The sequence below is a fragment of the Jaculus jaculus genome, chromosome 8 (assembly GCF_020740685.1).
Source record: "Jaculus jaculus isolate mJacJac1 chromosome 8, mJacJac1.mat.Y.cur, whole genome shotgun sequence".
In the NCBI taxonomy this organism is placed as follows: Eukaryota; Metazoa; Chordata; class Mammalia; order Rodentia; family Dipodidae; genus Jaculus; species Jaculus jaculus.
Genome location: NC_059109.1, coordinates 35,706,256 through 35,723,413, shown reverse-complemented (window position 1 = coordinate 35,723,413; position 17,158 = coordinate 35,706,256). Strand labels below are relative to the sequence as shown.

The 17,158-nt window shown below is 38.4% G+C and overlaps 1 protein-coding gene across 1 annotated transcript in view; it reads left to right on the top strand.

Moving 5' to 3' along the window:
- The window catches only part of Aqr (aquarius intron-binding spliceosomal factor), a 105,448-nt gene that overhangs the window by 38,469 nt on the left and 49,821 nt on the right, over positions 1-17,158 (top strand). Inside the window, exons 17-22 of the mRNA XM_004668183.2 lie at positions 2,661-2,839; positions 7,709-7,876; positions 9,788-9,957; positions 12,152-12,393; positions 14,424-14,570; positions 15,095-15,164. Of these exons, the coding sequence (XP_004668240.1) occupies positions 2,661-2,839; positions 7,709-7,876; positions 9,788-9,957; positions 12,152-12,393; positions 14,424-14,570; positions 15,095-15,164 (976 nt within the window). The remainder of the gene's footprint in view (positions 1-2,660; positions 2,840-7,708; positions 7,877-9,787; positions 9,958-12,151; positions 12,394-14,423; positions 14,571-15,094; positions 15,165-17,158) is intronic.

Here is a 17,158-nt window from a genome sequence, read left to right as displayed (position 1 = left end):
TTTTATAAGTTATTGCAAATAAATATATTATTCTGTGAAATGAATTTATATTACCTTATATGCATATGTACAGTTAGTGTACGTTTTGTCTGAAAAGCTTAACATTGTTTTAGTGTGTACTGATTTAGGTATATTCCATGCTTCTCTCCTTACTAATTGCAGAGAGCAACCACAGACATATGATTATGATGTACTTTTTCTTCCCATATTTTATTTATGTACTGTTCTATTCATTATTAGGCAAAAAGTTATTCTAGATGAAACACAAGCATATTTCTGCCTTAATAACCAGTTGAGTCAGTAAACAGACTATCACTGTGAGATTTGTATGCCCACTGGCTGATCATCCCTGCCCACAGCTTTACTGAAATTACTGCCCATTGTTCATACCCCCATGGGAGTGCTGGATCTGAAAACTTCCTTACAATTTATGGCTACCTTACATTTGTATGCTGAAATAAAGGGCCTAATTTTGGACATTGTGAAAAATAGGGATTTATTAACTAGCAGTTCAACAAATAGAATCACTTATACATTTAATTTAAATGCCAAATACAAAAAAAAAAAACCTACATAGAATTTTTATGGTCTATTAATAGAGGATCTTTAAAATTATACTGTTTTATGGTAAAAGAAAGAAAATGTTGCTTTTTGGATTTAATTCATATGTGTTTGAAACAATAAATTGTTCCTAAAGTTATATTCCTAATGCCCACTTTTGAAAATGATTAACATCATAAAAAATTGATAAGAGGGCTAGTCACATGTATGCTGAGGGCATTTTTGCTTATTCTGTGTTGGAACTATTGGGTAACCATAAAAAATGATGTGCTCTCGGGGACAGAAGTCTGCCCACTTTAATGTTTCTTCTCTCAAGTAGACATTTCAAGGAGAAAAAGGAGTAAAGGGATTGGATTAGTGGTTGCCTGGGGTAGGGATTGGTTGCAGTTGGACAAAGAGATCGTTTTTAAGGGTGGTAAAAATAGTCTAAAATTTTGTTGTAATGAAAGATGTATATCTGTGCACGCTTATTAAAAATCTTGAATTTAAAATTCGGAATTACACAGAATGACCAAGTTTCGTGAAAGTATCTTAATTATATTGTGGTAAAGTGATAGAAATGGAGGAAGTGATAAAATTATTTTTCAAGGGCCTTTTAGAAGTTGTCCCAATGCTATCCACATGATGGGACTGCAGAACCATTATTTTTAATTAGTTTCTCTCTTTAATAATACAAAGTAGTAGAGTTTTGTTTTTTTTTTTTACCATCATAAAACTTGCACATTAGATGTAGTTTAATTTTGTTAGCATGTCACTTTGGGATTCACTTTTAAATTTTAAGTGCTGCCTCAGGTTTTATGTTCCAAATATACTATTTAGTGTGAAAGCTAAAAGCACAGGCTAGACTAGCATAGGAAGGAGGAGTGTTCTGATGTTAGTGGTGCTGGTTTGTGACTCTTAACTAGTTTCCCCTCTACTCTTTGGCAGCATCTTCTAGGTGATTTAAGTAGACCCCTAAAAAGGTGTTCAGATACTTTTAATTTTTTACATTGTAATTTGTTATAAAGTGGCATTTAAGTACAAAAGTTAAGCACCAAAAAAAAGATAAAATATATGGCTGAAACTGTTTGATGAACAGAGGAAAGGGATAAGGTATAAGATGAGAGCTGAGTATACTCACCACAAGGCACGTCTTACGGGAGTGCTGAGAGTGCTTCCAGGCCAAAGTGGAGGAATTCTGATGAATACCATGAAAAGACCCTGAAGAGCTCAAGCATTTGTGATCAGCAACAGTAATGAAGTTGGCAGCATCGTACTTCTGATTTCAAATTACCTTACAAAGTTACTGTAATCATAAGACAGAAAGGCAAGGACATGGACAAATAGAAAATAATAGAAAGCACATACATGTGCCTATGTGACATATGTGCCAGGAATACACAATTGGGAAAGTCTAGTCTTTTCAATAAAGGAAACGCATACATGTGCATGCAAAAGTAAAATAAAGTCAGATCATTATACTAACAACTGAAACATTTCTGCACAGTAGGGGAAGAATGAGAAGAAAACTATGGAAGGTGAGAAGATATGTGTAAACCATATCAAATTATGAATTAATATAAAAATATGCAAGAAACACACAAAACACTGATTTTTTTTCCAATGGCAAGCAAGCTAAATAGACATTTTTCCAAAAACACCATGCAGAGCACCAGTTGTCAGATCATGTACTTCCAGACCACAACTGACTCTCTTGTACCTGTTAGGGTGACTGTTTGTAGAAACACATGGTTTTCAGAAAACAATACAGACTTCCTCCAAATTAACCTTGGACCCTGATCCAGCAGCCCCACTTCTGAATGTAAGTTCATAGGAAATCAAACCACCGTCTTTAAGAAATATCTACCAAGTCATGCCTACTGGGACACTATTGGCAGTAGCAAAAATTAGGACACTTCCTGTGTCCATCTAATGAAAGACTACAGTATACACACTAACGTACAATGTAAAATATTCAGTCTTTAAGAAGAAAGAACCCTTATCATTGATAACCATTGTTAGTACTTACATACTAGCTAAACATGTATTATAATGCCTACCTGTCTAGAAGCTAGAGAAAATATTTCGTTTGCATAATAACCTGCTTCTTCGGTTTTCAGGCAGTCTGAGTATGGTGGTGTAGTGTTTGGTGGCTGGGCAAGAATGGCCCAGCCCATTGTGGCTTTTACTGTAGTCGAAGTTGCCAAACCCAACATTGGTGAAAACTGGCCAACCCGAGTTCGTGCTGATGTCACCATCAATCTGAATGTCAGAGATCACATCAAAGATGAATGGGAAGGTAATGTGTTTCAGAAAGTGATGGTACCTTTTGCCTTTTTAGTTTATGGATTTTCACTATTCTGATAAGTTTTTTTTTTTCAGTTTTGTCTTTGAAATTTGATTTAAAACATGCCTGTTGTCTTTGCCATTATTAGGTATAAAAGTACTAAGGTTCATATGAGACTGTGCATCTCAATGTTTTAGTAACATAAAGCCACATTTGTATTAGTGTTCTAAAAATTGCAGTTTGTATAGTAATTTATGAAGATATTTTATAGGTTTCTAGAATCAGTGTAAAAGTATAATAATCCTTTTGTATTGTGTTCACTAGTGAAAGGGAGAAAAATCTATAACTTACACACACATGCAATCTCAGTAAGAAGTTAATATTTTCAAAAGATAAAAGGAGCCAAAGGGTATGGTATAGGGATGTCTCTACTTTGCTCATAATCAAAACAGGGTTTGGTGAAAAGCCTCTGAGAAGGAAGTAGTTCTTTATTTTTACCATGGATAAGAAATCATTGCATGACTGAAGAGATAGCTCTGCAGTTAAGAGCAGTTTAAGTGCAGTCATGAGGGCCTGAGGAGACCCAGGAGACCTCCAATTTGATCCATAAGACCTACATAAACGGCTAGGCATGGCCATGCATGTCTATAACATCAATCCTGTAAAGGCACAGAAACCTGAGTGTTGAGAATCTCCAGGGCTCTGGAAAAACACTGTAATCAGTAGAGACTCCAGATTACATAAGAATATGCCAGAGCCATGGGAGAGCTGGGCCTGGTGGCACACATTTAATTCCTGCACTGGGGAGGCAGACGTAGGAGAATCTCTATGAGTTCAAGGCCAGCTTGTGACTATCGAGTGAGTTCGAGGTCAGCCTGGGCTATAGAGAAGCCCTACCTCAGAAAAAATAAATAAGGAGCCCTATGGGAGTAGACACTCTACATTCTGCTAAGTTCTGCTCTGGCTGTCACAGGCTAGCACATCCTGTGATGCATGGATGCATACACGTGCACATGCCACACAAAACATGCAAACAAACCATCTGAGAAACCAGACTCATTGCGGGTGTCGTGCCGCGTGCCTTTAATCTCAGCACTCAGGAGGCAGAGGTAAGAGGACTGCTGTGAGTTTGAGGTCACCCTGAGACTACATAGTGAATTCCAGGTCAGCCTGGGCTAGAGCAAGATTTAAAAAAAAAAAAAAAAAAAAACAGAAAGAAAAGAAAAAACAACTGCTGGGAAAGTAAACCTCCCTAATTTTTTACTGTCCAAGATTTTAGTGATGAGAGTTCTGTATTATACTTTCTTTAGCAGCACACATGAAAACATCACTAACAACTGTGCTCAAAGTGCCTCTTAGCCAACTTGTAATTGGCATTTTGCTATTTCCTCCCCAGCTGTCTTAAGAGATCTGCTTGCTGTCCTGCTATGAGAAACAGCAGCCGCAGGTTTATCTCCTGCTCACTTCTTTGAATGCCAGAAGAAGTAGGATCATCCCTTAATAGATCAGTTGTCAACAGTGATTGCTCCCAACATAGTTAAAACCATAAGAAACATAAGATACATTTATCAAAGAATTCCAAAGGCGTCTAGCAATGACACTGGCCAAGTGTCTTAACAAATGGTTGCTCTAGTGGGTATCATTTGTAACAAATTGTCTGACTCTTATCCTTTATTGAGTCCCAGTCTGTCATATCACTTATCTAGAATATTGAGCACCTTCACTATTACTAAACCTTGAGAAGACACTTGGTTGCTGGAGAAGGTCTTATACTCTTATTACAATTTCTAAGACATATATAGGTACTTAATGCTGTTTTACACAGTGAGTGATAAGAGAGGTAACTTCTCTGCAGCCCCAGAAATAGCAGTTGTCGGAAAAGTTTTTAAACTTGGTAATAGGAATCTATAGATGGTATATGATAGGTCTCCTTTGTAAAGTTAAGAGAAGTACTTTATCCCCAAACCCCCATTTCCTCATTGTCTTGAAGAACCTGAAATAGAATCTGGGAAGTGCTCAGTGGGTAAAAGCCCTTGCCATGTAAGTGTAAGAGCCAGAATTTGAATGTCTAGCCTCCATGCAGATGCCAGTGGGTGTGGTGGCCTACCTGTAATCCCAGTGCCTGGGAGGCCAGGACAAGGTTCCCAGGACAAGCTGGCTGGCTAGTCTAGCTGAATTGCTGAGTCCTGGGTTCCGGTGAAAGACCCTGTCTCAGTAAAGGGGAGAGCAGTGGAAGAAGACAGCATTGACCTGCCCTCCACACCCGTGCTCCGTGCACACACCTGTCCATCTTCATGGAAATAACACATTCACATGCAAACGAGAAATCAGTACATGAAACAGTTGTAGTTTTTAAATGTATTTGTTCTTTTTTTTCTCGTTTTTTTTTGTTGTTGTTGTTCATTTTTATTTATTTATATGAGAGTGACAGAGAGAGAAAGAGGCAGATAGCGAGAGTGAGATTGAGAATGGGCGCGCCAGGGCTTCTAGTCACTGCAAACGAACTCCAGACACGTGTGCCCCCTTGTGCATCTGGCTAACGTGGGTCCTGGGGAATCGAGCCTCGAACCGGGGTCCTTAGGCTTCACAGGCAAGTGCTTAACCGCTAAGCCATCTCTCCAGCCCTTAAATGTATTTCTTGAATGCTTTTGCTTCTTCCTTTTCTCCTACCCCTTGCCTTGCCTTTCAAGATAGGCCTGGAAAAATGAAAAACAGAATGGGTATATTTTGGTAAGCAAGGTTGGTAGCAATAGAGTATTTGGGAATGAATGATGCGTATTACAGGGTATAGTTAAAAGAGAAGTGTTTTCCTAACTGGCCAGGGCCTGAATTCAGCTGCTATGTTGATCACAAGTGGAAGCAAAAATGAAAGGAAGGTTCTCTGAACTGTGTTGAATGTTGCTTTATAATAGTAGTTTTGAAATTTTTCAATTAAAAATTTTAAATATTATTCTCATCCCACCAAAAAGATAGGAAGCTTAGGGCCCTGTCTTCCTCATTGCACTCACAAGGAAACAGTTAATGAGTGCTGGATAGTGGCTCAGTCAGTAACAATCAGTGAAACTAGATGCTAAGTTCTGCTCTTGAAAGCACAGAGGAGGTGGTAGATAAGAAAGTTTAGAGAGAGTTGGACTCTTTGTAATAGGGGCTTTTGTAAAAATTCAGGCCTAAGATGTAATCTTTTAAAAAAATTTTATTTTTATTATTTGAGAGAATAAAAAAGGTAGGTAGAGAAAGAATGGGCACTCTAGCTGCTGCAAATGAACTTCAGATGCATGTGCCACCTTGTGCGCCTGGCTTATGTGGGTTCTGGGGAATTGAAACTGGGTCCTTTGTTTACAGGCAAGTGCTTTAACCACTGAACCATTTCTCTAGCGCAAAGATGCAATCTTGATAGAATCTTCTGCTTTTAGGAATGAACACATAGCCATTCCTCACTTTGACATTGGGAGTGTTTCTCAGGCTTACTTGGGCTCTAAGGCTTAGAAGTTTGATTGAGTTAAACAGAGCAAATGTCCATCAATGTAACTCAGCAAAACAGTTCCCTTCGTTCTCCTTGCTGCTCCTGATGCTTTGCATGGAATTTCAGTAGGGCAGGTTAGAGGTACTTTTAACTGTAGCACCATTAAACAGCACTACAAATGTTTTCAATGTTGTTAGCTGTACATTCACATTGTTGATTTAATCTAGTTATATATCTTTTTACCAAGGTTATGAGCAAGTGACTACAAATATCAATTAAATTATACAGTGGTGAACAAAAATAGATCTGAAAAGAATGAGGTATAGTTTTAATGTCTCCTATCTTCCTGTATCAGAACTGGGGAGCCAGGTGAGTCCATTAGTAGATCTGATGGCCCACAAGTTTGGGGTTTTGATATAAGTCTCCTATCTCTTGGTAGTCACTTTTAAAACTTTACACTATTTGTTAGTAAAAAGCTATTAAGTTACAGTGCTGAAGAGGTGGTCCAGCAGTTAGGGTGCTTGCCTGTAGAGCCTAATGACCTGAGTTCAATTTCCCTGGTATTCAAGTAAAGCCATATGTACAAAGTGGCACATGCATGTGGAGTCCAAGTCCGTTTGCAGTGTCTGGAGGCCCTGGTACGCCTATTCTCTCTCTTCTCTCTCTCTGCTTTCAAATAAGTAAATAAAAATATTTTTAGAGCCAGGCGTGGTGGTGCACACCTTTGATCCCAGCACTTGGGAGGCAGGAATAGGAGGATTACCATGAATTCGAGGCCACCTTGAGGCTACATAGTTAATTCCAGGTCAGCCTGGACCAGAGTGAGACCCTACCTCAAAAAACCAAAAATATATATATATATATATATACGTACGTATGTATGTATGTATTTTTAAAGAGCTATTATGTTTCATTTTCTATAGCCTATATTTTTCTACAAAATAACACTTTTGTGCACTGTTGCATTATTCCAGTGTTGACTGTTCTGGCAAAGTTCTGTTAGGCTATGATTACAGTGACATTGATAGATCACTTCAGCTGTTGTCTGAACCACACCAATCACAGTAAAATACAGATGAATTATATACCAGCCATAGTTTGCTTACTTAAAATGTTAAACATAAGAATGATGACAAGCATCTGGTTTTAGAACTGTAGCATGACTTGAAAGTCTTATTCAATAATTAGTTCATGACATAAAAGTTTCTAATTTCAAAGTAAAATAGGTTTTCATTTTAATTGCTGTGAAATATTGATAGAAAAACTCAACATTGTGTTGAAGTACAAAGTTGGTCACTCCTTATACTTTGCATGTCTTTTTTTAATATCTCTCTTCCTTCATAGTAGTCAGAATTTGCTAACAAAAGACTGAAAACAATATAGTGCTAATAAACAAAAATGCCCTTTTGTTTTACTAGGTCTTCGCAAACATGATGTATGCTTTTTAATTACTGTGCGTCCCACCAAACCTTACGGCACTAAATTTGACCGAAGGAGACCTTTTATAGAGCAGGTTGGCCTGGTTTATGTCAGAGGCTGTGAAATCCAGGGCATGCTGGATGAAAAAGGACGAGTCATTGAAGATGGTGTGTATTTGACAGAATGTGTGTGTAGGATGGTAAATTTCTTTGGTGTTTCTCCTGTTTTCTTCTTGGCAAAACTATTAGCAGTTATTAAATACAAAAGATAATATATAAAATAGTGTAAGATATCTTGTTCACAGTTTTATAGTTAGGTTTTATGGTTCAAAACCTCTATGGTGATAGAGCATGTGTTAGGCCCTACGTTTACTTCTTAACACTGCAAAAAACACAAAACTATAGTAGTTGTACTGAAGTATTCCATTGTGCCTCATAAATACGCAGTTATTAATGCTGCAGTTGGTTGGGTTTACAGCTTCTTTATTAGATGTTTGGAAAAATAAGATTGTGCAAAAAAACCTTTTAAACATGCTAGGTGTGGTGATACCCACCTGTAACCTCAGCGTTTGTAAAGCAGAAAGAGGAAGGTCCCAAATTTAAGGCCAGCATGGGATACTTAACTAAGTTGCAGTCTATGTAGGATACATAGTGAGACCCAGTCTCAGAGAGAGAGAAAAATATAGAGTGGGCGAGGGAGGAAAGAAGGAAGGAAACTCCTAACACCTCTTAGAGATGTTCATACTTTTGGATTCAGTGATTATATTTGCTGAATATTTTAAGTTTTACTGTTCTAATTTATTGTAGCAGTGGTTTTCACCTGAAACAGTACTGTCCCACATTCAGAAATGTATGGTGCTATTAAAGACTGTCAAGTAACTAAGATAACTCTGTTAATGACAGGATGTTGCCATTTTATGAGCGACTTCTAGGGCTGGTAAAAATTGTAAACAGAGCTACCTTAGAGAAAGAATTTCTCTGTCTGAGACTCAAGTATCATTAATGCCCATGTAAAAGCTACTTTCTGGGCTCAGTCTGCTCTTTTTTTAAAAAAAAAATTATTTATTTGAGAGCAAGAGACAGAGAGAAAGAAGCAGTTAGAGAGAGAGAGAGAATATGAATGGGTGTGCCAGGGCCTCCAGCCACTGCAAATGAACTCCAGACATGTGTGCCCCCTTGTGCATCTGGCTAATGTGGGTCCTGGAGAATTGAGCCTCGAACCTCGAACCTGGGTCCTTAGGCTTCACAGGCAAGTGCTTAACCACTAAGTCATTTCTCCAGCCCCTCAGTCTGCTCTTGAATTTTTTTTTTTTTTCCCACAAGGTAGGGTCTTGCTGTAGCCCAGAGTGACCTGGAATTCACAATGTACTCTCAGGCTGGCCTCGAACTCATAGCAGTCCTCCTTCCTCTGCCTCCCAAGTGCCAGGCTCCGTGCTGCTCTTGAATTCTTAGAGCTTATCACTGATTATCTCTGAAGTTCTCTATGCTGTCCTGACTTTTATTAACAGTATTTACTATTAAATTAGAACTGCCCCCATGGCTCATGTTTCTTTCACTTTGGTTGCTTAACTTTTCTCAAAATTGGTTTGCGCCATCCAGCTGTGATTCTGAGTTGAAACTATTGTTAAACTGCTGGTGGGTTAGTCTGCTTATCTCCAGATTAAAAGGAAATGGCAGAAGGGAACAGAGACTGAGTGAGATAAACATAAGGCCACAGAATGAGACTAAAATTGGGAATCTGCCCCCAAAAGAAGACTCTGAGCTTTGAGCAATTACTTTCTCATAGTTTGTTATATACTTAGTAAGAGCTGTGTGAGTAATACTTTTTGACTTCTCAGAGCTTCTAAAGGTATCTATACATAGTTGCCATCATAAATATTACAAGAGTTGTAAGAATGTAGAAAAAGAAGAAAATGTTTTAGGTTCTTGGAGTTTGAAATACATAAGTAGAAAGCAGTCAAGACAAGAATGTTGGTAAGCCTAGAACTATACTGATTATTTCTCAAGAAGAAATACTGCTAACTTACATTGATACTTGAAAAATACATATTCACTTAATGAATTTACAAAATAATCCAGGGCCTGAACCAAGACCCAATCTAAGAGGAGAGTCAAGAACATTTAGAGTATTTTTGGATCCAAACCAATACCAACAGGATATGACCAATACAATACAGAATGGAGCAGAAGATGTATATGACACTTTCAACATAATAATGAGGAGAAAGCCAAAGGAAAATAACTTTAAGGTAATATTTTGGCAGTATAACTTAAAGTGCTTACATCATAATTGAAGTAATCCTAAAACACAAATGCATAAATAATAGGGTTATAAAGATGTATTAAGAAAGTATTTGGTGCCTTAATTTGTATTCTAGGCCATCTTAAATTCTTAGCCTGTTGTTTAAATATGAAATACAAGAAAGTCCATTTGCTAAGTCCATTTTGTGTCTTGAAGAATTAACAACTTACAAATGGACCTCCCTTACATCTCTCTTTTCCCTCTGGTGAACTGGGATACTGTAGTTTTTGTGCAAATTTTTATTATTCGTAACATTTTACAACCTTGTACTGTAATTTAGGACTTATTTCACTTCATGACTAGGTTTATCATTTCCTGAGAGCAGAGCTCTCATCTCATTCACCATTTGATGTGAATATACTCATTGATCTGCCTATTGATTCACCCTTCCCATGTTTAAACTCTTTAGGGCCCTGCTTTTCTAGAAATTGTATTTTAGTGGGGATAAACCAAATAGTAAAGAAGTAACTAGGCTTCTCAGGCTGGGAGATGGCTCAGCAGATACAGGTACTTGCAACTAGGCTTCTGAATAAGGGTTTTAGGTAATTACAAGTGCAGCTCCATGCATTGCTAAGTGCAGCTGGACAATTCTGTGATATTTTAATTACTTTGTAATATTTAAATATAGACTAAATTACTTTGTGAGAATGATTTTTGAGCAGTATAGGAATTTTCCTTGGCTTTGGTATTTGGCTATGTATTTGTTGACTTACTTTAGTGACTTTTTATGATGTCTCTGACTCTAATTCTGTTACTGTACTTCACATTTTATTTATCTTGTTTGTTTTTTTTCCTCCCTCTCATTTAAAAAATATATTAGCTATGGACATACTCAGAATGTAAACGGTACATATTGGTACCATCCTTACCCTTATCCCTGCCCTCCCCTAAAGGGACTCTCCTCATTGGGGATGCCCGTTTTCCCCATGGGGACTGTGGGTTGTGCATTGTGGGGGTAGCCATCAGTTATGGGGAAGAGGCAATGTCTCTGTGCGTAATGTCCGAACTTGTGGCTCTAACAATCTTTCCATCCCCTCTTCCGCAAAATTCCCTGAGTTATGTTGGGTTCGTTTTAGGTCTACTTCAGTAATAGGCTCTTAGGAACCTTTGTATTTCTGGATCTCTGATTTTGAAGGAATTGAGTATCTCCTTCACCCTGTGCTGAAATCAGGTTCGTTGAGACAGCAGCACTCTTGCTCATTTTAATTCTTCTGTGGTTGTAGCCAGGGCCCTGGTGAAGTGTGATGGGCTGTTTCTCACCTCAGGTCCTGTTTTCATTTGAAAAAGAGAAGCAGATTCTCCAATGGAGAATGAAGTCAGCACAGGTTAAATGGGGTAACCATTGTTAGTTTAGAGAGAATTTAATGGATTTATTTTTTTATTTCTCACTGTGCTGATGTTAATGTTTCTATGTTGTAAGGTTTCACACTCAAGCATCCATAAATACCCTTTAGGTATACATGATTTTATTCTATTTACTGCTTTTTAAATTTTAAAAAATATTTTATTTATTTAAGAGAGAATGAGAGAGAGAAAGAGACATAAAGAGAAATGGGCAGGCCAGAGCCTCCAGCCACTACAAACAAACTTCAGACTCATTTGCCACCTTCTGTATCTGGCTTTACATGGGTATTGGGGAACCAAACTTGGGTCCTTAAGCTTTGCAGGCAAGTACCTTAACCGCTGGGCCATCTCTACAGCCCAAGGTGTGTATGATTTTAGCACTGTTAATCTGTGAAATATCAAGAGGAAAAGAAAAGGCGTTTATAAGAACAAATTTTCTTTAAGGGATTGTTCTGGAATGGGGTTTTTGTTTGTTTTGAGAATTTTTGTTGTTGTTGGGTTGACTTGAATCTTGATTTTTCATCCTACTCAGTAAGAGTCAAGTGGCAGACCCATTTATGTCTTTCTGTCTGAATGAACTTTTGAAGGATAAACTGTTCTTTCTAAGTTCGTTCTTTTGGTTAACTCAGTGGAACTCCGTGGATGGATCAACTGAAAATATAGCTGTTGATTCAGTCTAGCCAAGCACCTGTCAGCAGAAAATAGCTTTCTGCTCTGTAGCACCTGGCGACTCTGGATCAGTGCAGTGAAATACATGTTTGCTTTTATTCATGGTCTTCTTTGTCCTTCACTGACAGGCTGTGCTGGAGACTATTCGCAACCTGATGAATACTGACTGTGTGGTGCCAGACTGGCTACATGATATCATATTAGGTTATGGGGACCCAAGTAGTGCCCATTATTCGAAAATGCCCAATCAGATTGCCACACTTGATTTCAATGATACTTTTCTCTCCATTGAACATTTAAAAGCCAGCTTTCCTAGTCATAATGTCAAAGTAACTGTGAATGATCCAGCTCTCCAGATACCCCCTTTCAGGTAAAGTCAGAACTTCAATACTGTTTTCACTCATTCTGTAGTCCATCTGCACTGTTACCTAATGTGAACTTTTGAGCGTTATATCTGCATTTTGTTTTGACAGTCCCTGTTTTCACATCTGTAAGACTTTTATATTTGAATCTTTATTTCTAACTCTTAGTACATAATAAAAGTAGCTTCATGATTTACAAGGGATCAATAAGTTTGTGTTATTGCAAGAGAACTATATAGTAGTTGACTGAAGAAATAGATCTTTTTTTTTTTTTTTTTTTTTTTTTGGTTTTTCGAGGTAAGCTCTCACTCTAGTCCAGGCTGACCTGGAATTAACTCTGTCATCTCAGGGTAGCCTCAAACTCATGGCGATCCTCCTACCTCTGCCTCCCGAGTGCTGGGATTAAAGGCGTGCGTGCGCCACCACGCCCGGCAAGAAATAGATCTTTACATCTTCTGTGCAGTTCAATTTATTTGCTAACTGTTCCCTAGCTAATGCTATACAGACTTGTGATAATGAACTCCATTGTCAAATTTTTAAGTATAGGCTGAATATCTTTTATTTAAAATTCTTGAGCCTAGAAGCTTTGAATTTTGGGGTTCTTTCAGATTTTGAAACATTTATATAGACAGCCTTACCAAAACTGAAAATTCAAAAGTTGAAGTGCTTCAAAATCCAAAACTTGTTGAGTGTTGTCTCATTACTCAAATATGTCAGAAGCTACAGAATGTAAGAGTTTACATTGTCAGATTAGGAATAATCAGTGTGCATTCAGGACATAGTTGTCTCTAGCATTGGATGGGTTTCACCTTAAAATTTGAGAAGAAGAAGGATGCAGTACCTGGGCCAGTTGTCTGTTTTTCCTTGAGTTCCTTCCGGTACTTAACAGGCAGTCTGTATTCCTGTGCGGAGAAGTGTAGGCCTTGCTCTCTTAGCTGGAAATTGAAACACAACTCTGAATTAATTATCAAATATAAATATAATAAAAGCTGGGCATGATGCTGCACGCCTTTAATCCCAGCACTCAGGAGGCTGAGGTAGGAGGATCACTGTGAGTTAAAAGGTTAGCCTGAGACTACATAGTGAATTTCAGGTCAGCCTGGGCTAGAGTAAGACCTTACTTCTAAAAAGCAAAAATAAAAACCTAAATTTAAATAAATGTAATAAAAAGTGTGTTAAAAAAGTATCTTTTATAACACTAACCTATTCTTCCACTCTTTGCTAAATTCTGTTTATAGCAAAATCATTCTTCTAGTCCTACCACTTTGGAATACTAACATTATTTTTAATTTGATCTCTTAACTCCTGTTATATAATCACAGATTCTTCATTAAGAACAATTTATCATGGCCCTCCTAAGTAGTCCACCTCTAGACCCTCATATCTGTATGAGGCGGTGTCTTTCCTGTGTCTGTGGTGTACGTTTGCTGAAGCCATTCATGTCGTAGCTTAATATGCCAATTGCTACTGTTACTAAATAAGACTTACCTCTTTGACTCTGGAGTCCTTAGCAACTCTGGCACTGCCTGTTAAGCAAAGAATGAATAAAGGGGAATAAAGAGATAGCTTAGCAGTTAAAGCACTTGCCTGAAAAGCCTATGGGCCTAGGTTTGATTTCCCAGTACCCATGTAAACCAGATGCACAAAGTGGCACATGCATCTGGAGTTCATTTGGCAGTGGTTAGAGGCCCTAGCATGCCCATTTTCTCTCTATCTCTCTGCCTCTTTCATTCTCTCTCTCATTCTCAAATAAATAAAATACTTTTTAAAACAACGTAAAAAAAAGATTAGAGAAAGTCTATAGAGAACACTAATCAATTCTTCAGAAAGTTCATGTCAGTGTTATGTAGCTTTGGCCTGTAGCCCTAAGTTAAAACCTGTCTCTGCCTTATAGCCTGGAGTTGCAGACATGCCATAAGGAACTTTTATTTCTGTTTATGTAGAAATTGAACAAGAAACATTTATTACATATATATTTATTTTCCATATAATGTTATGTACAGAATTTTAGACATGGACAGGTAATTTGCTCTTGTAGGATAACGTTTCCCGTAAGAAGTGGAAAAGGGAAGAAAAGGAAAGACGCAGATGGGGAGGATGAAGACACTGAAGAAGCAAAAACCTTAATTGTTGAGCCTCACGTTATTCCTAACAGAGGTCCTTATCCTTATAACCAACCAAAACGGTATGTTTCTGTTTAGTTACAGGCCAGTGTTTCGGTTGAGTTAATGGAGTTTTTAAATTCTCTAATTCCTTTAAAACTTGGGAAACATTTTGTTTCTGAGCCCTTTCCTTCTTTTCTGTCAGTTGTCTGAATAGCTCAGGCATGATGAGCCATGCTGTAGTTAAATTCTAAAAGAAGTACTGTCAGGTACTATGAAAAACAAACAGTACATGGCTACCTTAACTTGAGAACAGGATTCTTGCTTATACAGTGGCACTTAGCATGTACCTAACTAAGGTGGCATTATGTTTGGGAACTAGAACAGGCCAAATGAGGTCTAAAGTGAGCTAAGCATATTGAAAACTACCTCCTCTTTGCACATGATTTATTCTGCATGCATGCTTGTCTACTTGGGAGTGAGGTGGGGGTCCAGAAGAGAGGGAGAGAACAAAGGCTAGACTCATATTTAGATCTCTGTTCATGTGTGTACTAAATATCACTTATCTGTACTTCTCACTAGTCTTTCTTTACTAATTTATTTACAGTAATACAATTCAGTTCACTCATACACAAATAGAGGCCATTCGTGCTGGGATGCAGCCTGGACTGACAATGGTAAGAGCATTACTGTCTGTTGTACTTTCCTTCTTGTTGCTCAGATAAAGCACCCAACCAAAAGCAGCTGATGGGATGAAAGGTTTTGTTTTGTTTTAAATTTTGGCTTACAGTCTCAGGGATGGTAAGGGAAAGCATGGTTAGACATCACCTGTGCCATAGCAGGTAAAAAACAGCAGCAGAAGAGTGAATTGTTAATTCCGAATTCAGGCAAATGAAAGCTGGCTATAATACCCAGAAACCTTCCCCAACAACACATCTCTTCCAACAGTGCTCAACTATGCAAGCATCCAGAACACATGGGTTTTGGAGGACATCTGATTCAAACCACCACACTGTTAGACATGTTGTTTAGTGTATTAAGAACAGAAAACAAGGACCAGAGAGATACTCATTGGATAAAGCACATGCTGCACAAGCATGCGGACTGGACCTCGGATGCCCAGCACTCATGTCTGCTGCCTGTAACCTCCGCACACTCAGGAGGCAGAGATGTGGGCTTTTGATAGAGAGCAAACACAGAAGACGCCTCTGGCCTCCACACACACACCACACACACGTGAACACAGATGTATGAATGCCGCATATAATAAAAATCAGAAAAAGACTTTAAAAAGATTGTACTCAAAGCAGAAAACTCTACTGAGTATATAAGTGTTTGTAAGTCATAACAGCATCTTACATATATGCAGATCTTGATACTTACTTCATTGTTCAAAAATTGTAGTTTTATCTAGGTGTGATGGGTGGCACATGCCTTTAATTCCAGCACTTAGGAGGCAGAAGTAGGAGGATCACTGAGTTGGAAGCCATCCTGAGACTACATAGTGAATTCCAGGTCAGCCTGTGTTAGACCCAGACCCTATCTTTTTATTTTTATTTTTTGTTTATTTATTTGAGAGCAACAGACAGACACAGAGAGAAAGGCAGAGGGGGGAGGGAGGGAGGGAGAATGGGTGTGCCAGGGCTTCCAGCCACTGCAAACGAACTCCAGACGCATGCACCCCCTTGAGCATCTGGCTAATGTGGGTCCTGGGGAATGGAGCCTTGAACCAGGGTCCTTAGGCTTCACAGGCAAGCGCTTAACTGCTAAGCCATCTCTCCAGCCCCCGAGACCCTATCTTGAAAAACAAAAAAAGGAAAAAAAAACTTTATTAAACTATAGACATATTCATTATTTTATATCACCTAAAATGACTTATTTGTGCGTGTGTGTGTGTGTGTGAGGGCACACTTTGTGCCACTTTAGCATCTGAACTTACATGTATTCTAGAGAACTAAACCCAGGCCAGCAGGCTTTGCAAGAAAGTGTCTTTTACTCCTGACCCATCTCTCCAGCCATCTATGCAACTTTGGGTTTCACCACAGAATTATCTAATTGCAGTGAAGGTCATGTGACCTGTGAAACCTTCAACGTTTGCTATCTGGCTCCTTGTAGAACAAGGTCTGCTGGCTGATAGACAAGTGTGTTTAGTTTCTAAAGTATGGGGAATTTTTCTCTTACATTTGAGTAACAGATGTTGATCTAAGTTAGTCTGAGAACATACTTTGTATGATTTCAGTGTTGGCCTAGAATTTAATCTGCCTTGGTGAACTTCAGTGTGCACTTGGAAAGAGTACTATGTGCTATTTTGGAGATGCTGTGGACTATCTGTGCCCATTAGAGCCCTTTGGTTTGAGTTATTAATTCTATATCCTTGCTAATTCCTGTCTACTGAAACAGTAACTTCTTTTGGTTACTAAGGAAAGAATATTGAAGTCTTCAGTCATACTTAAAAACTTATGTTCTGTTAGTGTTTTAAAATACTTATTTACGTATTTGAGAGAGGCATATAGAGGTAGGGAGAACGAAAGAATGGGTGCACCAGGGCCTCCAGCCATTGCAAACCAACTCCAGATGCATGTGCCAGCTTGTGCATCTGGCTTATGTGGGTCCTAGAGATTCGAACCTTGTTCCTTTGACATTGCAGGCAAGAGCCTTAACCCACTAAGCC